Below are 24,157 nucleotides of genomic sequence, written 5' to 3' on the forward strand. Positions count from 1 at the left end.
TAAAGTTACAGATGTTTTAGAAGCTGATAGTAGTCTCAAATTCCTAAACAAATTCCCAAACAAATCTACTCCAAGACATACTTTCAAAAGTCAAGGACATACACACACACACACACACACACACACACACACACACACACACACACACACACACACACTCATTATGGTAGAGCTAGACATCATAATGGTTTTGCAAAGAGATTCTCATGCCTGAGGCTCCAAAGTGTCCCAGGTTCAATCCTCTATACTGCCATAAGCTAGAACTGACCAGTGCTCAGTTAAATTAATAATAATAATAATAATGATAATGATAATGATAATGATAGTGTATAAGCTTTCCGGGAAAAGAAGAAAGTGACTTTTATAAAGGCAGTATAGTCAGATTTACATCAAATTTTTTAGTAAGAATCATGGAGACCAGGAGAGAGTGGAGTGGTATATTTAAGGTTTGAAAAGACAGTAACTGCCACCCATACATACTTTATCTTGCAAGACTATTATTAAAATATCAGTGGCAACTAGGGGAGTTTGCCATTACCAGACCTGCCTGGCAAGTTACTGAAAGGAGTGTCAGAGAAAGAAACAAAGCACATTTAACTCTCAGTTAGGTGATACACTGTAAAACAGACCCAGAAATACAAGCCATAGAAATTTTAAAGTATGACAGGGGGAAAAGATATGGGTAAAGGATTTTCAAGCAGAAGATGGTGAGATAAGAACAGTTTAGGAAAAAACTTTTGTAGATGTGCTCATATATAATATATGTGTGTATTAATTTATGTATAATACTTTTTATGTAACATTTACATACATACAGACTTTTATGTCTTTTTAAATGATGTCATTTTTATTTCTAGTGCTTTTTAATCTTTTTTGAGGGGACTGAGCGGTGGTGCAGCGGGTTAAGTGCACATGTGCAAAGATTTCTCTCTGTCCTATCCAACAACAACAGCTATGACAACAATAACAAAATTAACTACAACAAGCACAACAACAAGGGCAACAAAATGGGAAACATGGCCTTCAGGAGCAGTGGGTTCGTAATGCTGGCACAGAGCCCCAGCAATAACCCTGGAGGCAAAAAACAAAACAAAACAAAACAACCTTTCTTGAAACTTCTTTTCTTGTTTTTAATCACCCTTTATATCATATGCAATATCTTGAGGTTCTTTAATTCAGTGTTTGCATTCAAATATTCTTGTTGCTATACTTTATATCTGTTACCAACTGATTTTCATTTCTCTGAAAGACATCTACTATATGGTTTCACTCATATGTGCAATATAAATAACTGAAACACATGAACTGAACTTGTTTATTTTTTAAACTGAACTTGTTTAAAAAATATCAAGCTGTCACTAAAACTGTGAATACTACCAAGGTTATCTTCTCAGAGGGCTCAAAACAGTGGTATTAGGTGTATTGTGAATCTATACTTCTGTAATCTTATGATATTGTAAATCATTATTAAATCACTAATAAAATGAATTTTTAAAAAGCAAGGTAAAAAGAATATAAAGGATAGAAATAAAATGCCTCACTTTTTTGTCATTAATCTCTTTATTGTCCAGAAAAAGAATGCATCTTCCATGTAATAAAAGTAAATAAATATTATAAAATTTAGATCATTCCATCCCCCCCTCCTTTTTTCTGCCTCCAGAGTTATCCCTGGGGCTCAGTGCCTGCGAATCCACTGCTCCTGGAGGCCATTTTCTCCATTTTGTTACCCTTGTTATTGTTGTTGCCATTGTTGTCATTGTTGTTGGATAGGACAGAGAGAAATGGAGAGAGGAGGGGAAGACAGAGGGGGAGAGAAAGATAGACACCTACAGACCTGCTTCCCTACCAGTGAAGCAACAGCCCTGTAGGTGGGGAGCCCCAGGCTCAAACCAGATCTTTATGCCAGTCCTTGCACTTTGTGCCATGTGTGCTTAACCTGCTGAGCTACCACCCAACTCCCTCATTCTGCTTCCAAAATGAAGTTTAATACAAATTCTTTCTTCCATCCCTACATCTAGATATTAACTCTTTGTAGCCATTGTACATGAAGACAGAGTAACTAGTATTTAAACTGCATTGAATTAGGCTTATAATGCCACTGTGACTTAATAACATCCTTCTTTGACAGTACTCTGTCCTGCCAATGAATTGCGGCTAGATTCAACAGGAGTCATATTGAGCCCAGGATATCCTGACAGTTACCCAAATCTTCAAATGTGTGCCTGGAGCATCTCAGTGGAAAAGGGCTACAATATCAGCATGTTTGTAGAATTCTTCCAGACAGAAAAGGAATTTGATGTTCTTCAGGTGTATGATGGTAACCATGGGTCATTTTTTTCCTGGATATTTATATATTTATTCTGAATATTCTTGTAATGCATACAGAGCTTCAGGATAAAAAAAAAAAACAAACCCTGCTGCTGTGGTTTTTAAAAATACTTTTATAAGTATCAAATTGATTTTGTTCAATTTGAACATTGTAGTTAGACTATTATTTTATAGATTAACTGTAGGTGTTCTAGGTATAAAATTAAAAAGCTTGAAACAAACATATTTTCAGTTATTTCTTGTAAGATTGATTGGGAAGTGATTTCACCATAATGACATAAAGAAATGGAGCATTAAAAATGAACAGAAACATCATTATTCAGTTTTATCTAAATTGTACTATTTTTGTTTCTCAAGGACCAAATATTCAGAGTCCAGTGCTTATTTCCCTCAGTGGGGATTACTCATCTGCTTTTAACATAACGAGTAATGGTCATGAAGTATTTCTTCAGTGGTCAGCAGATCATGGCAATAACAAAAAAGGATTCCGGATAAGATATATAGGTATGTTGATATTTATAACTTCAGGATTGATAGCACCTACTTCCTCCATATTATGACTAGTTAAAGAATGCAAACACAGAGAGTATTTTATTGGACATGAATTAAAATCACAGGTATTACAACAGTGATTCTTGAACAATTTATGTAACCTTTCTATGCTTCAGTTTTCTCATAATGATAATAAGTCTATAGCTTTCATATTATTTTAAAAATATTTGGAGGACTTTGTGTGTAACTAATATTATAAAAGGATCTGATTTAATACAACATGTGCAATTTCATCATCATCGTTGCTATTGTGTAATGTTTAAAGAATGTGCTCAATGACAGAACACTTCAGAGCCAATTGTTCCTTTCTGTGTAGTATAAAGACCATGTCTCTTTAAGCTGAAGATTAATGCTAGTCAATTCATCTGAAAACTGTTATAATTAGTATATTTTAAAAATACTTTAGTTTGGGAAGCCGGGCAGTGGCCCAACACATTAAGTGCTCATGGCATGAAGCTCAAGGACCCCAGTTCGAGCCCCCAGCTCCATACCTGCAGGGGAGCCGCTTCACAGGTGGACCTGTGAAGTAGGTTTGTAGGTGTCTATCTTTCTCTTCCCCTCTCTGTCTTCCCTTCCTCTCTCAATTTCTCTCTGTCCTATCCAATGACAATGACAGCAATAACAACAACAACAATAACAACGACGATAAAACAACAAGGGCAACAAAAGGGGAAAATAGTTTGTTTATTTTTATAAATAACAGAGAGGCAGAGAGAAACTGAGAGGGAAGAAGGAGAAAAGGGGAGAGAAAGCATGATACCCACAGCACTATTTCCCAGCATATAAAGCTTCCCTCCAAAGATGGAGACTGGGTACTTAAACTGGGGTCATTGCACATTGTAGCATGTGTGCTCTATCAATTGTTCTGCTACCTTGTCTTGTTCACAAGTAAAAAGTCTAACACGACTCTCAACGTTACCTTAGTTTTAATTTCAGTTCTAAATGTATGACTTATTTACATACATTTCCAGACACTCTTATAAGATGATAGTTTGTAATTTATGAAAAACATTGTGTTTTACTTAATATAGGTAACTTTTTAACAGACATAATACTACTAGTATTTACTTACAAGTTTTATTCTTACTACAGATCTTACTAGCAGGGAGAAGCTTCACAATCATTGAAACATTGTTGCATTGTCTCTCATTCTGTCTCCCCACCCTCCCTTTCTCTTCATCATTCTTTTTCTTGCTGTCTGTCAAAAAGAAAAAAAAAAACCACCAAGATTGGTGATATGGTGCAAGCAATGATAACCTGGTGACAAAAAAAAAAAAAAAAGAAAGAAAGAAAGAAAAGAAAATTAAGAAAAAATGAAATATATCCCTGGTCATTCTTAAGCATTTTCATGTTTATTATTTTTCTCTTATATTAACAGTGTAAATGTATTTTCATTATAGATATGTTCAAAGACTCATTTGGAAATCAGCAATCATTAAGTTCTAATTTTAAAGATCACCATACCTTAAAAGGAAAACATTCAAATCAAGTAATTATTAGACACTTGACTGCCCTTTATAGATGAATATTTGTGTTGATATTCATGACAAAACTGTATATCGATATAGTGAAAATACAGTTTTAGCCCCAAGAAGAGCTTGACATATTACATGCTTTTTTATTTAGAAATGCAGGTTATGACATGTGCTTTCTAAGTCCAATTTATTTCTTACTATTTACCCCTGAAGTCTTATTTTTTATCAAATGAATACATGGAAGTTTCAAAGGGTAAGGAATCTCACCAGAATGAGTAGTCTCAAAAGTACATATATATGAAAAAAGCCATTTGACATTATCTTTTGACATTTCATACTTAAGATGAAAAAAAAGTCTTATTTTACAGACATTTTATCTCACCATATTGAAGAGCTCTTGACAGCATGAAAACACGTTAATAAAATAGGAGAGGGACTGGGTGGTGGCACACCTGGCTAGGTGCACATATTATAATGTGCAAGGACTCAGTTTTGAGCCTCCAGTCCCCACTTGCAGGGGGAAAGCTTTGTGAGTGGTAAAGCAGTGTTGTAGGTGTCTCACTGTCTCTTTCCCTCTCTATCACCCCTTCTCTCTCAATTTCTGGCTGTCTCTATCCAATAAAAAATAAAGATAAAAATAAAAAAAACAGTGCTCTTAAAAATAATGAATAAAATAGAAAAGATTTGGAGATTTGTAGCATTTATTTTAGACAGCAAACAAAATGAAATGAATGGCCTAATATGATAAAGGTATCTGGAGTCAACTCCAAGATGACATGAAGACAACACATTATGAAATATTGTTACGGGAGCTGGGTGGTGGCACAGTGGGTTAAGTGCACATGGCATGAAATATTATTATGAGGGCAGTGGCATTTAGACCTTCTAATTACAGGTACTGTGGTTGCCAGAATTCAGTGAAGTATTTGTAAGACTTTTGAATTTCTGAGTTGTGACAAAAATATGCTGCTTCAATTCAAAAAAGAACCTTAGGTAATGATTAGAATTAGAATCAGATCTCCCCCACCTGCAGGGGAGTTGCTTCACAGGCAGTAAAGCAGGTTTGCAGGTGTCTATTTTCCTCTCCCCGTCTGTCTTCCCCTCCTTTCTCCATTTCTCTCTGTCCTATATAACAACAATGACATCAGTAACAACAAGAATAATAACTACAACAACAATAAAAAAACAACAAGGCCAAAAAAGGGAAAATAAATAAATATAAAAAAATTTTTTTTAAATAGACCTTTTTGGATGGATATGTTGGTGCATGATGTTGAAGGAAAGCTTTATGTGGGGGGTCAGAGTGTTTTTCAGAGAACTGAAAAATGTACCATCAACTCATTTCACTGTAAACTAGTAATTTTCACAATAAAAATTTTTTTTTTTAATTTGTATTATTATTGGATGGAGACAGAAATTGAGAGGAATGGGAGGGAGACAGAAAGAGAGATAAAGAGATGCCTACAACCCTGCCTCACTACTTGTGAAGCTTTTTCTCTGCAGGTGGAGACCAGGAGCTTGAACCTGGATTCTTACACATTGTTATGTGAGTGCTCAACCAGGTGTGCTACCGCCTGTCCCCTTAAAATCAGTTTTTAAAAAAGAATTAGAAGGGGGATGGATGGTGGTGCACCTGGTTAAGTGCACATGTTACAATGCACAAGGGACCTGATTCAAGCCCGCGGTCCCCACCTGTAGGGAAAAAACTTTGCAAATGGTGAAGCATTGTTACTGGTGTCTCTCTGTCTCTCTCCCTCCCTATCCCCTCTTGATTTCTGGCTGTTTCTATCTAATAAATAAATAAAGGTAATAACAAAATAAAAAAATAATAATTTGAAGTAGAAAGGCCTTGGAGTTGGTGTATTGCACCACACCTAAGTTAAAGACTCTTGGGGTGGGGGGAGGGGGGAGAGTTCAGGTCATGGAACATGATAGGAGAGGAGGATCTAGAAGGGGTTAGATTGTTGTGTGGAAAACAGAAATGGTACACTGTATTTTACCGTTGACTGTAACTATTGATCCCCTCAATAAAGAAAAAAAAAGAAAAGAATATTTTAAAAAGTCCTAAGATAATTATGGCTACTAAAATTTGTATTATTATGTTATTTTAGAGAGGGATAGGAGTGGGGATAAGTAGCATAATGGTTATGCAAATAGACTTTCATGCCTCAGGCTCCAAAGTGCTGGGTTCAATCCTCCACACAACCATAAGCCAGAGCTGAGCAGTGCTCTGGTACAAAAAAAAAAAGGATAGGAAATAGAATGAGTTTTAGTTGTTATGAATTGAACTTTTTATATTGATGGCACTTGACTAATTCCTTTTTTGTCGCTGTAATTTATTAATTTTAACTACAATATTTACATAGATTTTTAGAACAGGGTTGTAAAGAATTTATTTGTTAATTAGCCTTTTCTTTTTTTCTCTCTTGAAAAGCATTCTACTGTAGTACACCAGAATCCCCACCTCATGGATACATTATCAGTCAGACAGGTGGGCAACTTAACAGTGTGGTCCGCTGGGCCTGTGATCGAGGATTCCGGCTTGTTGGGAAGAGCAGTGCTGTGTGTCGAAAGTCATCTTATGGATTTCATGCATGGGATGCCCCTGTCCCTGCTTGTCAAGGTAACATAGATGCTAAACAAACAAACAAAAATAAACCATATAAATACCTTAGCAAAGAATTAACATTATTTACTTTTTCTTAATTTGTATTACTGAAACTTTTAAATCTATAAATACTCAGAAGCGTTTTAGAGATGTTTTTGAGGAAAAAAAGTCTTAAAGATACATACTGAAAGTTTGAGTAGAATGAGGAGTACAAGATAGAACACCTGACAGAGTTATACCCTGTTTTTGTATGAGGTCCTGAACTTGAGCTGAGACACTTCAGTTGAGTTCTGACACCACCTCAGGGCAACATGTAGAGCAAGATTCCCCAGACTGATATTTTGATCTGTTACCATTCCAATATTAAGTGACTCCTCACCGCAGATTTCATAGTTCCCACTCTGTTTTTGTTTTCCTGTTTTAGTTAGAATATGAGAGACTGAGAAATAGAGAGGGATAGAGAGAAGGAGAGACACTGCTCCATCACTTGAGAAGTTTCCCTCTTTTTTTTTTTTTTTTTTGCCTCCAGGGTTAATGCTGGGGCTCAGTGCCTGCACTATGAATGCACTGCTCCCAGAGGCTATTTTTTCCACTTTGTTGCCATTGTTGTTGTGCTTGTTGTAGTTGTTATTGTTATCATAGCTGTTGTTGTTGTTGGATACGACAGAGAGAAATGGAGAGAGGAGGGGAAGACAGAAAGGAGAGAAAGATAGACACCTGCAGACCTGCTTCACTGCTTGTGAAGGTACCTCTTGCAGGTGGGGAGCCAGGGGCTCGAACCAGGATCCTTATGCTGGCCCTTGTGTTTTGCGCCATGTGCACTTAACTTGCGCTACGCTGGACTCCCGAGAAGTTTCCCTCTTATAGGCACTTCTATGTAGCTCCCAAGGACTTGAAGCTAGTCACACACGAGTCACCACCCAATCTCCTGAGAATAGTTTAAGGTAGAAAATGTGGTCTAGGGAGACTGCATAGTGCTTATGTTACAAGATTTCTTTGTTTGAGGTTCCAAAGTCCCAGGTTTATTCCCAGCAGCACCATAAACCAGAGCTAAACTGTGCTTTGATATCTCTACCTCTACCTCTACCTCTACCTCTACCTCTACCTCTACCTCTACCTCTACCTCTACCTCTACCTCTACCTCTACCTCTACCTCTACCTCTACCTCTACCTATCTTTGTCTATCTATGTTCCCCTCTGTATCTCTCTCATTAAAATAAGATAAATATTTTAAAAAGATAAAAACTAAAATGTGCATTCTCTGATTAAATCAGAGACATTGTATCTTTGCATATAGAATAACCATGTCTTGAATCACCTTTTTCCTCTCTGTGAAATTAAACCAATCTCATCTTACTGAACAACTGAGTATTGTGTTATATAGAGTCACTTTTGGGGCAGGGTGGTGGCACACCTGGTGGAGTGCACATGTTACAATGTGCAAGGACCTGGGTTCAAGCCCCTGTCCCCACCTGCAGGGGGAAAGTTTTTCAAGTAATGAAGCTGTGTTGCACCTCTCCCTCTCCCTGTCCCACTCCCTCTTCCTCTCTCTCTCTCTCCCACTCCCTCCCACTCCCTCCCACTCTATTTCTGACTATGTCTACTGAATAAATAAAGATAATTAAAATTTTAAAAAAAGAAATACCACTATTTAAAAGAAGAGTCACTTTGTATTCTCTGTCTTACTTTTAATTTGTGATCTTTAGAGCGGTTGGTAAATAATACACTTTGACAGCCACAAGGTTATGATGGTTCCTCTGAACTCAACTTCTTTTCAATTTTTACCAAGGAGTTACATTGTAAACTATGCCCAGGCGGAGTTATGCTATCTCCTTAGTATGTTGTATTTTCTTCAGTTCTAAAATAAAGTCATTTTAAACTAGCTATATGTAGAATCTATACTCTTTACATATTCCATTTATGTAGGGAAATGGATTCTTATATTGAAGTTCCAAAAAGTGAAAACATTCACATTACAGAGAAACATTTCTCTTTGAACACTAATTAACAGGTTCAGTCATAAAATAGCAGGGATAATATAATTATCTGAAGTTGGTTATATAGTTATTCAGTCAACATAAATACTTTTCTATTAATTGTTTTCAGGTTATTGAATTACAAAAGACAAAGGTATTCACCAGTGGGGAGTCTGTCTTTCAGTTTTGAAAATTTGATAAAGAATTTGATGAGGTTTTTTTTCACTTTATAGTCAATTCACATGGATTATTTAAAGTCAAATACCTAGGTGATACTTTTTTTTAAGTGTTTTTATATGAGAACTAGAAATAATTTTAGTTTGAACTAGGTAAATAGAACATTGTTTTAGATATTCAAATTAAGTCACATCATTTTATTCTTTCTCTTGATATGAGAAAATTCTTTCTCTAAAATCTATCACAGGAAGTACTAGATAGATCAAAATCCATGTTTAAGTTGTGGCGAGAACAGTCTATGTACCAGATCTGTATAATCATGTCAGTCAGTTCTTTGGCAGCACCCATATTCTAATACACTAATATTTTTGCAGAGATATGCATTAAGTATCTACAATGAATTTGACATAAAAATACAAGTACAAAAGACTGATACAAATAAAGCTAGGTTTTGGTTGTCAAATGTGACTTTGAAAGCTTATGTTTGGGGGGGCGGGTTGTGACGCACCTGGTTGAGCACACATGTTACAATGCGCAAGGCCCTAGGTTCGAACCCAGCGGGAAAGCTTTGCAAGTTGTGAAGCAGTGGTGAAGCAGATGTCTCTATGTCCTTCTCCCTCTCTATCATCCCCTTTCCTCTTGATCTCTGGCAGTCTCCATCCAAAAAATAAATAAAGATAGAAAATATTTTTAAAAAAGAAAGCTTAGGGCCAGGGTAGATAGCATAATGGTTATGCAAAGAGACTCTCATGCCTGAGGCTCCAAAGTCCCAGGTTCAATCCCCTGCATCACCATAAGCCAGAGCTGAGCAGTGCTCTGGTGTTTCTCTCTGTGTCTTTCTCTGCATCTCTCTAAAATAAATAAATAAATAAACAAACAAAATACTTTTTAAAAAAAGCTTATGTTTTTCCTTATGAAAATTTAAATTGTGTACTTGTATCGAAAAGATGGTGACCAGCTTCTCTGTATAATCATTTGTTTTTGTTAGATGTGAAAATTTTCTATACATGGTATTATATAAACATAAAAATTGGTGTAATGAAACTTATTTTCGCCTAAGTGAGATTGCTTGCAGATAAAACCAAGATACCTAAGACATTTAAATGATATACTGAAAGTTCTAGATTTTTAACAGAGCAAGTATTGACCCTATATTTATTAAACATAATTCATATACATAATACTTCATGAACAGAACTTAAGTACATCAGTTTTGCCTGGACATAAAGTAAAGCTTCTGGACAAAAATAGATTTGTTTTATTCTTGGTCAAAGTATTGATGAATTTTGATTATCAACACTGTTATAATCTTTAACAATCATATATCAATTTTTTTTGCTTTTTTAAAAATTTAATTTAATTTGCTAATGAGATAAAAATAGAAAATATTGACAAAAACCATAGGATAAGAGGGGTAAAATTCCACACATTTCCTACCAGCAGGGTTCCATATCCCATACCCTCCACTGGAAACTTCCCTATTCTTTATCTTTCTGGGAGCATGGACCCAGGATCATTATGGGATGCAGAAGGTGGAAGGCCTGGCTTTTGTAATTGCTTCCCCGCTAAACATGGGCATTGGCAGTTTAATCCATGCTCCCAACCTGTTTCTGTCTTTCCCTAGTGGAGCAGGGCTCCAGAGAGGTGGAGTTCCAGGGTACATTGGTGAGATTGTGTGCCCGGAGGAGTCAGGTTGGTGTCATCATAGCACCTGCAACTTGGTGGCTGAAAAAGTATTAAGATATAAAGAAGAACAAATTGCTTAATAATCTGTAACCTAAGGCAAGGATATAGCAAATGAGATTTGGGGTTTCCATTTTAGAAAAAGTTAGTAGGTCTATTTTAGGTATATTCCAAGGGTCCGTGACTTTACTAATTTTTGCCTGAGCCTCACATGCAGGTGGACCAAAGGTATTATCTGGGGAGATGGTGTCAGGGTTGGAAATAGGACTAGAGAGCTAGATCAGGGAAGAGAGTATGTCCCAAATATGGGGAAGTACATAAATATCATTAACTCTAAACCCCATTGATTTGATCTGGGGTCTATATTCAGTACAGGAACTCTTGTAATCTCTGCATCCCTATAGGTCTGAGCTCACATTCTGTGAAGCTAGGAATCTGCTAGGCTGCACCCATTGCCAGACTCATCTTCCTTGCGTGGTAGAGGATTTTGGTCCAGCCTTCCTTCCAAGAATGGGGCAGTCCCTACCATTGTTGATCCACACTGTTGGCGAGGTCCTATGGGGGTCCACATAAGAGTCCATTATGCTATTCCTGATGGAGATGTCCAGTGACAGTGGAGAAAGTGATCTTTTAGAGATCTAGATCCATCACATCTGTGTGGGAATCCCAGAATTCCCTGACTAGGGCCCCGGGAGATGAAATGGCCTGGTTTTATTATCCAGTTTACATTTTGGTGATCTAGTTATAGAGATCATTATATATATTCTATTAATTTGACTTATATTCTCACATAATCTGTATAAATTCTGATACTTACATACATGCTACAAGAAACAAACCAAAAATCATAATTAAATCATGAGTAAAAATATTTTAAAACCTATTCAATATAAGTTCAAAATGGGAATGGGAGGAAATAGTATAATGGTTATGCAAAAAACTCTCATGTCTGGGACTTTGAGGCCCCAGGTTCGATGCCCTGTGCCACATAAGCCAGAGATTTGCCAAAATAAATAAATAAATGTTTAAAATGAAATGTTCCTAAAGTTAGTGATCAAAATATCTTTTGTAGTTATTCTGAAATGTTGTAAAGATTTTTTTTTTAATTTTAAATTATTTTAAAAGATTTAAAGTTTAAGAAATTTATCATGGTAGAGGAGGACCTAGGTGTGTGAGGGGGGGTTACAGTGTTACACATTACACAGAAAACTGAGAAATGTTATATATGTACCAAATACTGTATTTTACTGTTGATGGTAAACCATTAATCTCCCAAATACGAGAAAAAGATCAAATAAATTATTTCCCTTTTTCTATGATTTTGCATTTATTAGTTAATTAATTAATTTTTAGCAATTTCCTGTGGAATACCTAAAGCCCCAGCCAATGGAGGGATACTCACAACAGACTATTTGGTAGGAACCCGAGTTACCTATTTTTGTAATGATGGATATAGATTGTCATCTAAGGAACTTACCACTGCTGTATGCCAGTCAGATGGAACTTGGAGCAACCACAATAAGACTCCTCGTTGTGTTGGTATGTGCTACTAAGAAAATTTTATAGCGTGTGTTTCTACTGTTCTTTTATGAATTAGCATTCTGTGTATTGTTCTGATTTTAGAATTAATCACTAAAAAAGTATGAGGTCTAAGAGTGAAGTAAAAAAAAATTAAACTATCTCAAATGTTATAAAACTGGAAAGCAATATAAGGAATTTTCATTCGTTTTGTGAAGTTTCAAAACATTTTTGTCATAAGTTAGGCTAACTTCATTCTATATAAATTCCACTTATATATAAAAAAATCAAGACATGTGTTTTAAATATATAAGTCCTTGAAATTTGTAACTTCGTATTGTTACAGTTGTCTCATACATTTTGCTCCAGTTTCAAAGAGTAAATTTTGTTACTGAGATGATCTGTAACTGTCAACTTTTGTGGTGTTTTTCAGATTACTTACAATTAGAATGCTTTCCACTGCTATCGTTACTACTTTAATAAGTGAACGAAATTTATATAAAATAATAAATACTTTTTGTGAAGTGTTCTATACCCAAAGGATTAGAAAATGTTTTTATAGGGTCCAGATGGTGGCGCACCTGGTTGAGTGCACATGTTGAGGTGCGAAAGGACCCAGGTTCAAGCCCCTGGTCCCCACCTGCAGGGGGAAAGCTTCATGAGTGGTGAAGCAGGGTTGCAGGTGTTTCTCTGTCTCTCTCCTTCTCTATCTTCCCTTCCTCACTCGATTTCTGGCTGTCTCTATCCAATAAATAAATAAAGACAATATAAAAATGTAAAAAAAAGAAAATATTTTTACAAGGGTCTTTTATTTTTTTTCTGTTTTTCAATTATTCTCAGTTAATACTAACTTTTCAATTTAAGTGCAGTTTTATTTAAAATGAGGATTGTTGGGCTGGGGAGCTATCTCAGCTCATTACAGCATAGAATTTTTTTAAGTATTTTATTTATTTATTTAAAAAAGGAGACATTAACAAAACCGGAGGATAGGAGGGGTACAACTCCACACAATTCCCACCACCAGATCTCTATATCCCATCCCCTCCCATGATAGCTTTCCCATTCTCCCCTGATAGTATGGACCCAAGATCATTGTGGGTTGCAGAAGGTGGAAGGTCTGGCTCTGTAATTGCTTCCCCACTGAACATGGGCGTTGACTGGTCGATCCATACTCCCAGTCTGCCTCTGTCTTCCCCTAGTAGGGTGGGGCTCTAGGGAAGCGGAGCTCCAGGACATATTGGTGGGGTCATCTGTCTAGGGAAGTATGGTTGGCATCATGCTGGCATCTAGCACCTGGTGGCTGAAAAGAGAGTTAACATACAAAGCCAAACAAATTGTTGAACCATTATGAACCTGAAGGCTGGAATAGTGCAGGTGAAGTGTTGGGGGGTACTCACTGCTGACTATTGTGTGCTTCTGCTTTCAGGTATATATTTTGCCCTAGTTTATGGATACGTGTGAACATATGCTCTATCTCAGGGGACCTGGTCTATATCTAGGTTTTGGGACTTTGTTAGGTAGTCAACCACCTGGAATGGAATTAGAGAATACTATGAAAGGAAAGGTCTTACCTGAGTAATGAAGCTGAACAGTTGTCATTTCACACCTGAAGTCTCTGGACACAGTCTGAGCATACTAGCATCTTATATATAGCTGTGCCACTGGTTGCTTCTATTCTACCTGGTCTAGGCTTTTGAGAGAGTCAACATATCAAAGACTCAGCCTATGTATTAAAAAGGCTCAGTTTCTGTTTTAAAAAGTTCGAGACATACAATCAATTTTTCCCCTCTCATTAATTAAATAGTGATTTATATGACTGCAATTTAATAGGAGTGTACATAAACACCATTCCCACCACCAAAAGACTGTGTCCAATCCCACTCCCCCCACTCCCGCCCGCCCCCCCACACCCGGGAAGACCAATGTCTACCCTCCCTCCCTCTCACCACAGAGTTTTTACTTTGGTGCCCTAACAGCATAGAATTTTGAAGGTGGAGTTCCCAGATGTCACAGATTCACTCTCTGGCACCACTGTATTATGAGCATCGCTCACGTTCAAGTTTCAGAACTGCATAATAAGTTAATTATGGTACCAAAGGAAGTTTCAGTGCTTCCTTTCATCTCTGTCTCTATTCCTGTCCTGGCCCAAAGTGGTGGTATTATGCACATAAAGCCCTGGTTCCACCAAGAAAAAAGGAAGAGAGAGAGAGAGAGAGAAAGAAAGAAAGAGAAAGAGGAGGAGAAGGAAGGAAGGAAGGAAGGAAGGAAGGAAGGAAGGAAGGAAGGAAGGAAGGGAGAAAGGAAGGAAGGGTGGAAGAAAGAAAAAAAAAACAATGAACACGGTAATGTTAAAGGATCTTACATGACATTGTAGTGAATAAACTAAGTAAAGAAATAGCTGTGATTTATATATCATTAAGGGAAAAAAAAGAAATAATTTACTTATTAGTATTTGTACTTTTTTGTGTAGTTGTTACATGTCCAAGCATCAATTCTTTTACTTTGGAACATGGAAGATGGCGAATTGTGAATGGTTCCCATTATGAATATAAAACCAAGGTAGTTTTCAGTTGTGACCCCGGTTATCATGGACTAGGTCCTGCTTCTATTGAGTGCCTTCCTAATGGTACCTGGAGTTGGAGAAATGAAAGGCCTTATTGCCAAAGTAAGTATACATTCTGATAAACTAATTTCATAAGTTATCCTTGGTCATTTAGTTTTTAAATTACTTCTGTTCTCCCAAACACTTATAAGATAATATTTTTAGATTTTCTACTTTGTGTGTATTTATATATTTGTGCATATTAGTAAATGCTTATGAAAACAGCATGGAGTTTAGATTCAGAAATACTGTCTATGAATCCTAGGTCAGTCCTTTACTATAATTGCACAACATTTACTGTATAATTGCAGATTTCCAAGCGTATGGTAAAGTAGTTTACATGTAGAATATCTTACTTTCTATCCTATAAATTTATTGACAGAATTACATTTATGTCATCAAAAAGGAAACTGCCTTTATAATTTTGCAAAAGCCTAAAAACCTATAAATTGTAGAAAAGTGGAATTCAATACAAACATTTTGTGCATGACTCTGTTTTTTACATGTTATCTGATATCTATCTTCTTGGATTCCCAATCTTATTTTTTTAACTTTATTTCTTTAATTTGATAGGACAGAGAGAAGTTGAAAGAGAAGGGAGATAGTGAGGGGAAGGGAGAGAGACACTGTGAAGCTTTCCCTCTGTAGGTGGGGAGTGGGGACTTGAACCTGGGTCCTTGTGCATACCACCACCCAAACCCCCATCCCAAATTTTTATACTAGCAAATTACAATAACATCTATTTATAAGACTTAAATTATAGTATTTGGGGGGGGGCTAGAAACTGATTCTTAACAGTAACTCAATGACTATTGAATCACATTGAATCTACTGGCATTTCCATCATTCATTCATTCTTTCGAGAGCAAAAGTCTGAAAGAAAACCAGGTCACCACTCTTGTACACCTGATGCTGAGGATCAAACTCAGAACCTCTTGCTTGAGAGTCCAAAACATTTTATATTATGTCACCTCTTAGATTGCCCCTACACTTTTATCAATTGCCAGTGTCTAATGTAGATTAGACACTCGTATATTCAGATGAGATCAGAGATGTTCAAGATGGTATGGCTGTAGACAAACATGGTATATTCAGATGAAATATCTTGAACTCCCTTTGAATGTGCTTCATTATATTTACTCTGTTACTTTGTGCTAAAAAATCCTGTAGATAGAAAATGAATTATTTCATTTTGTGTAGAACACAGTTCTATGGCATGTGTGGTATAGACTCTCATTATCTTGTCCAATAATGATGGAATCAAGTATTAATAGGGTTATAATAGTTAAATAGCAGAAAACAATACACTGTATTCTGTAAGAACATAAATACCTAATATTTAAGGTTTTCCCTTTGTTAAACAAAAAAAGAAATCATGTTGGGAGTCGGGCGGTAGCACAGCAGGTTAAGTGCACGTGGCGCACTGCACAAAGACCAGTGTAAGGATCCCGGTTCGAGTCCCCGGCTCCCCACCTGCAGGGGAGTAGCTTCACAGGTGGAGAAGCAGGTCTGCAGGTGTCTCTCTTTCTCTCCCCTCTGTCTTCCCTTCCTCTCTCCATTTCTAATTTAAAAAAAGAAAATAAAAAACAAACACTTAAAAAGAATCATGTTATGATCAATTAGGTTTTACCCCAGGGAAGCAAGCCTGGTTTAATACACATAAATCAATAAATGGGATCCACCTCGTCAACAAATGTAAAACCAAAAATCACATGGTCATTTTCAATAGATGCAGACAAAGCCTTTGACAAGGTCCAACATCCTTTCATGATCAAAACATTAAAAACAATGGGATAGATGGGGAATTCCTCAAACTAGTTGAATTGATATACAGCAAACCAACAGCCAACATTATAGTCAATGGTGAGAAACTGAAAGCTTTCCCTCTTCAGTCAGGTACAGGGTAAGGCTGCCCATTATTAGCACTACTGTTAAAAAATAATGTGATGAATTAGATTTTAAACAACAATAATTACACATGATGGAGTTCTTTGTAATTGAGTTTATTTTTTGTCCTCTTTTGGGTTTTTACTACTTCAAGTGGCCTTTCTTTTTTCTTTCTTTCTTTTTTTTTCTTTTAAGGTAGAAAGGGTGTTACAGAGACAAAGTGAGAAAGGAAATGACAGCATAACACCAAACCTCCAGTGAAGGCTGGACTCCCTTGGGCCACGTGCATGACAAAGCTGGTGTGCTATGCAAGTGAACTGTTTTTGTGGCCTTGTTTTGTTTGTTTGTATTTTCTTTTTTTTTTTTTTTTAACTTTTACCTTTTGCAAATTTTCTTCCAGTTTCTTTCTCAACCTCCTTTTTCTTCAAGTATGATTTTATTAAAACACTACATGATCACAGTGTAGAACTCCATACCAGACCCACCACCTGCTCATTATAATCTTACAGTTTATATTATTACAAACATACTATTAATAATAAATAAAAATGGAGGTCAGGCAGTTGTGCAGCGGCTTAAGCACACGTGGCACAAAGCGCAAGGACCAGCATAAGGATCCTGATTCGAACCTTCGTCTCCCTACCTGCAAGGGAGTCGCTTTACAGGCGGTGAAGTAGGTCTGCAGGTGTCTTTCTCTCCCCCCTGTCTTCCCCTCCTCTCTCGATTTCTCTCTGTCCTGAGCAACAACGAGCGACATCAACAACAACAATAATAACCATAACAAGGCTACAACAAGGGCAACAAAAGGGAGAAAAATGGCCTCCAGGAGCAGTGGATTCATGGTGCAGGCACTGAGCCCCAGCAATAACCCTGGAGGCAATAAATAAATAAATAAGTATATTTGTAAAAGGTTCATGACATGATACGCCAGGTAACTAGGAAAAAAAATTATCAACAGGTAAAGTGTTGAGTCACACATTAAACAAATGATTGTCTGGTTTCATTGTGCTTGATCTGATGGTATGTAAATGTGCATAAGCAATATGTAAGAACAAATTTCTTCACACAGTCAAAGATAGAGGACAGCAAGGAACCCAAGAATTATAGTTTAATGAGAAGGTGAATACATTAGTAACTTTTCTGGCCCCATCACTCATGTTTTTCATTAAAATAACAAAAAATACTTGTTTTACTATTACTCAATATTACAGTTATCTCAAAGAAGAGCTTTGAGAATAAGCTCAGAAACAAATAGTAAATTTAAAATCTCATATGCAACTATTTAAATTTCTAAAATTTTGATTTGTTTATTAGCCACTTAAAGCCTAGTGCTGAAAACCACTAATGAAAAAGTACTGGCAACTGATGTCTAAATATTAGGTTTTGGAGTTAGACAGCCAGGACTACATTTTTAGATAATTATTTACATATTATGCAAACTAATTTAAGCTATGTTGTTTTTAAGTACACATATTCTAGAGAATACAAGTCAGATAATGATTACAACTATGCCATAGAATTGCTCTAAGAATTGCTTAAGTTAAAGAACTAATGGCCATGTTTTGGTACAAAATAAGCACTCAAGAAATATGATCAATTACTGATTTATTCTCTCTACATACCTATGCTTCATATATATATAATTTCTAATCATAAGTATGGTGTTATAAGAGCTGGGTTTTGGGAGTTGGGTGGTAGTGCAGTGGGTTAAGCGCACATGGCATGAAGCACAAGCACTGCCATAAGGAACCTGGTTCAAGCCCCTGGCTCCTTACCTGCAGGGACGTTGCTTCACAGGCAGTGAAGCAGGTCTGCTGGTGTCTTTCTTTCTCTCCCCCTCTCTGTCTTCCCCTCCTCTCTCCATTTCTCTCTGTCCTATCCAACAATGACATCAATAACAACAATAATAACTACAACAACAATGAAAAACAAGGGCAACAAAAGGAAAAATAAATAAATATAAAACATTTTTTTAAAAGGGCTGGGTTTTGAGTTATCTAACAGGTCATCTAATCCTTTATTTATTTTTTCAGTTTCCTAAAGTTTACAAAGAAGTGAATTACAATTAAATTTAATGGTTTTTGTGAAAATCTGTTACAGTAAAGTCATCATAAACTCTGAGATTCTCAATAAAAATTAATTGTGGTTATTTCTAATTATTAGAGAAAGATTTTGGACTCTCTGGAACTTCTGATTTGTTTTCTACTGCTGAGGAATTGAGCTGGTTATCTTCCCAAAAACAAGAAAAAGAAAACTTTAAAGAAATAGAAACCTTGAAAGAAAACACCTACATCACATGTCACTGCCACTTAAAAGTTCTTAAAAGAACTCAGAAGAATACAGCTAACATTTATTCTATTTTCTTCTACATGGTTACATTGATTTAAACATACTTGGGGTGTATCAATTTTTATTATATACATGTCAAATCATAAGGAATTCAAAATGTTAAAAGTATATATTGTAGGGCTGGGAAGATTCTTGAGGTACTGATGTCTCCTGCATCATCATCTCTCTGAGCTAAGCAATGTTCTGATAAAATAATAATAATAGTAATAATAATAACAACAACTATTATTGTTGTTGTTATTATTATGTATGGTTTGTTCCAGTGCATAATGAATTTGTCTTTATCTTCTTACTTTTTTAAATTATTACTTTCAAGTTATTTCTTGTGGAGAACTACCTACACCTCCAAATGGAAATAAGATTGGAACTCAGACGTCTTACGGCTCAACAGCCATCTTCACCTGTGATTTGGGATGCATGCTTGTGGGCTCTGCTGTACGGGAATGCCTTTCTTCAGGTCTTTGGAGTGGATCAGAAACCAGATGCTTAGGTACAACATTTGAAGTCACTTTATCCCCAAATATTTCTTTTCCTCTGGAAAATAGTCAATCCTGTTTTCTTAATATGAGATAATGTAAAAAAATCTGTGAAAATGCTAGAAAACAGAATTTTATATTCACATGTTTGACTTTGGAAATGACATCTGTTGAAAGGGGCTAGCATGTGGATCTAGTAGAGAGCCCATGATGCCATATGCAAAGACTGGGGTTCAAGCCCTGGGCCACCACACGGGAGCATCTGCAGGGGTGATGCATGAGTGGTGGAAAAGTGCTGCAATGTCCCTCTTTCTCTCTCTGCATCTCTTTCTAGAGGAAAATAAAAGAAAGAAAAGAAAAAAGAAAAGAAAAGAAAAGAAAAAACAAAAACTTCTGAGAGAAGTAGAACCCTGTAGGCACTGAGTCTCAGCATTAATAGCCTTGGTTTCAAAACAAAATAACATCAAACAAGAAAGATACACAGTGAAAAATCATTCAACAGAAATCTCTTACAGTGAACAAAGTAGTAATTCTAGTAGATCGTATTCCCCTAAAGAGAAACATGGTTTCTTCCAGACTTGTTGGAAATAAAAAGCTAAAAACTAATTGCTGAAAATTGTATGTCTGCATATCAGAGGATAGATTGCTGTAGCTGTTGATTCAGGTTAAATCATAGTAATTTATCCTTTCATCTTTTTGTTTAAGGTAAAAACTGAAAGATAAATTATTTCTACATATAAGTATCTTTCTTTTCATTTTGTAAAATCTGAATATATGAAATATTTAAATGCAAAAGCTTAAAATCTATTTTTCAAAGCTTGATTCAGGTAAATAGGACTTTTCTCAGTATTCTTTGAATTCATTATAAAATAAAATTCAACAAAATAAACTGAATCAGTTTTTCTTCTTACCCTTCCTTTTATTATTAAAAATAATATATGCTTCATGTATTCTAAGTTTCAATAATCAAATTTTAAAGAGAATACCATGACTCATTCTTCATCTTTTTCCTTAATTTTAAAATATGGCAACAACTATTACCTTACATAGTCATAAAATTAATAATTATTTACTTATTTATTTATTTTAAATTCTGTACTTTACTCCTACTTCCACCTCAATATGCTTTCTATGTCTGCTTTAGAAAACCCTATTAACTATCCATCAACAATGCTTTTTGATTAAGTTTTCTCCTAAAAGCTTTATTACTGTTTTAGCTCTGATTTATCTTTGATTTTTTATTGCATGTCTTATGACTGTCAAGAAAGGTTCATTTTTGTCTATTTAGAAGGATAAATACCAAATGTTGAATTGATTTTATAACTCTTGCATTTTTGTTTGTTTGTTTATTGCCACCATGTTTATTGTTGGGGCTCATTTCTGGCACTACAAATCTACTGCTCTCTGCTGCCCTTTTGTTTTCCTTTTTTTCTTTTCTCTTCCTTTTTAAAAAATTTTAATTTAATATATTTTATTATTTGATAGGGTGGAGAGAAAATTGAGAGGGGAAAAAAGGAATAAAAGGGAGAGACAGAAAGACACCTATAGGACCTGCTTTAATACTCATAAAGTTTCTGTCTTGCTGGTGAGGAGCAGTGCTTGGTGCTTGAACCTGAGTCCTTGAGTCCTTATACATTATGTGCATTTAATCAGGTGTGCTGCCATCTGGCCATTAGTCTAGCTTGCTTTTTTTTTTTTTTTTGATCAGAGCACTGTGGTGCAGATTGAATCTGGGACCTCAGAGCCGCAGGCATGAGAGTCTCTTATTTAAAATTCCTGGTAGTATTTTTTTCCTTCTTTTTAATTAATTAATTAATTTATTTTTTAATATTTATTTATTTTTCCCTTTTGTTGCCCTTGTTGTTTTATTGTTGTAGTTATTATTGTTGTTATTGATGTCCTTGTAGTTGGATAGGACAGAGAGAAATGGAGAGAGGAGGGGGAGATAAAGAGGGGGAGAGAAAGATAGACACCTGCAGACCTGTTTCACTGCTTATGAAGCAACTCCTCTGCAGGTGAGGAGCTGGGGGCTCGAACCAGGATCCTTATGGCAGTCCTTGTGCTTTGCGCCACGTGTGCTTAACCCACTGCACTACTGCCTGACTCCCTTTTTTTTTCTTGACTTCACTAATATGGTAACTCATAGAGTCATTTCCCTCTTTAAATACTATTAATTTCGAAATATGCCAAAAATTAGCATGAGGTATTATTTACATATATTTACATATAATAATTATTTTTTAATATTTATTTTATTTATTATTGGATAGAGACAGAGGATGGGAAGAAAAAGAGAGAAAGAGACAGAGAGAGACACCTGCAGCCCTACTTCACCACCTGTGAAGCTTTCCCCCTGCAAGTGGGGACCAGGGCTTTGAACCTGGTTCCTTGTGCACGGTAATGTGTCCGCTTAACCAGGTGCGCCACTGCCTGGCCCCTTACATATAATTATTTTTAATTGTATATTGATTTTATAAAATTTTGCTAAGGAGAGATTTTGATTTGAAATATAAATACTGGGCCAGTGAAATAGTTGAACTGGATAGTTTGTTGCACTGCCATTTGCACCATGAGGTTGGAGCTCATTTTCATTCCACTTAAAAAGAAATTTAGATCATGTAATCTCTTTCACTCGTCTCTGCCTTTTTGCCTCTTTTTTTTTCCTGGATAGCACAGAGAGAAACTGAGAGGTGAGGGGGAGATAGTAAGGGAGCAAGAAAGACAGACATCTGTAGCCTGCTTCACCACTTGTGAAGCTATCCCTTCACCCTTCCACCACAGGTGGGAAACTAGGATTTTGAAAGGAGGTTCTTGATCTGGTCCTTGTGCTTAGTACTGTGTGTGCTTAGCCCAGTGCTAAGCCCCACTTTTCTGTCTTTATCTTAAAAAAAGAAAGAGAGGCAGCAGAGGGTATAAAAACCCTTAAACAGATGAAGCAATATTAATATTTTCTACTTTTCTTTTTATATTTTTAATTCTTTAAAAAAAATTTTTGTATTTATTTATTTTCCCTTTTGTTGCCCTTGTTGTTTTATTGTTGTTGTTGTTGTTGATGTCATCCTTGTTGGATAGGACAGAGAAAAATGGAGAGAGGAGGGGAAGACAGAGAGGGGGAGAGAGAGACACCTGCAGACCTGCTTCACCTCCTGTGAAGCAACGCCCCTATAGGTGGGGAGCCAGGTCTCCAACCCGGATCCTTATGCCGGTCCTTGCACTTTGTACTACATGTTGTTAACCCGCTGCGCTACCGTCTGATTCCCTATTTTCTACTTTTCTTGTGTTTATTTTGGTATAGTATGATTTTCAAGAACCTTTTCCTTTTCTTCTGAGCTGTTAAATGTATTAGCATATAATTGTTCTTAATATTCTCTTATCCTTTCCATTTCTGTGATCTTTGTAGTGATATCAACTCTCATATTCTTGTCATTCATCACTTTATTCTTTGTGTGTGTTAAGAGGACTATCAAGGAATTTAACTATTTTTTTTACTTCATAAGAATTTTAGCTTAGATAAAGTCTATTCTTTTTCTCATTTATTTTTTCCTCTGATCTTTGTAACTAGCTGTAATATATCCGTTCAACTGTTTCTTTTAATTATTCCTTTTTTGTTTCTCTTCTTCCTCTGAAAGTAAAATCTTACAACATTGACTATTATTTCTTATTTAAAAAGTTAATGCTGTAAATTACCTCTATAAGCAGCTGCATCATTATTTTCAAGTGTTCATATATTTCCTTTTTATATAAATTGAAACATTTTCTTTTTTTAATTGAAATATTTTCTCATTTCTTCTAGATCCAAATGTTAATACAGTTGCTTTTTTTCAAAGTTCCCAAATAATTAAAAGCTATTTTTAACTATAATCTTTACTTATTTACTGGGTAGAGGCAGCCAGAAATCTAGAGAGAAGGGGTTGTAGGGAGAGAGAAAGACAGAGGGACACCTGCAACACTCCCAACGCTTTCCCCCACAGGTGGGGACCAGGGGCTTGAACCCAGGTCATTGTGCATTGTAACATGTGTACTTAACCATGTGTACAACCATACGGCCCTCCAAATAATTTTTGAAGTAGTTTATAGTTTTCTTTGTGTCCTATAAACATGTATCCATTGCTAGAAACTTATTTCTGAATAAAATTTAGCACTGTAATAATGTTTTATATGTGCATAAATACATAAATAAAATAATAATATTAAGGATACTATTTGTCCCATTTCAGCGGGTCACTGTGGGATCCCAGAATTCATTGTGAATGGTCAAGTCATTGGAGAAAATTATGGATACAGAGATACGGTTGTTTATCAATGTAATCCTGGTTTTCGGCTGATTGGTTCTTCAGTGAGAATATGTCAGCAGGACCACAATTGGTCTGGTCAGCTTCCATCCTGTGTGCGTAAGTAAGCATGGCAAATACAGAGATATCTGTGCTCATGAAATTACCAGTATTTACTTTAGTAGGTTACATAATTAAACTCATTCATACATATGGTGTGTGTGTGTGTGTGTGTGTGTGTGTGTATGTGCGCAC

General features: G+C 36.0%; 1 protein-coding gene across 1 annotated transcript in view; it reads left to right on the forward strand.

The window, feature by feature from the left end:
• Positions 1 to 24,157, forward strand: part of CSMD3 (CUB and Sushi multiple domains 3) — a 1,712,448-nt gene that overhangs the window by 1,601,131 nt on the left and 87,160 nt on the right. Inside the window, exons 48-54 of the mRNA XM_060195764.1 lie at positions 2,129 to 2,317; positions 2,686 to 2,832; positions 6,790 to 6,978; positions 12,153 to 12,338; positions 14,788 to 14,982; positions 19,472 to 19,645; positions 23,849 to 24,022. Of these exons, the coding sequence (XP_060051747.1) occupies positions 2,129 to 2,317; positions 2,686 to 2,832; positions 6,790 to 6,978; positions 12,153 to 12,338; positions 14,788 to 14,982; positions 19,472 to 19,645; positions 23,849 to 24,022 (1,254 nt within the window). The remainder of the gene's footprint in view (positions 1 to 2,128; positions 2,318 to 2,685; positions 2,833 to 6,789; positions 6,979 to 12,152; positions 12,339 to 14,787; positions 14,983 to 19,471; positions 19,646 to 23,848; positions 24,023 to 24,157) is intronic.

Source organism: Erinaceus europaeus, chromosome 1, assembly GCF_950295315.1.
Source record: "Erinaceus europaeus chromosome 1, mEriEur2.1, whole genome shotgun sequence".
In the NCBI taxonomy this organism is placed as follows: Eukaryota; Metazoa; Chordata; class Mammalia; order Eulipotyphla; family Erinaceidae; genus Erinaceus; species Erinaceus europaeus.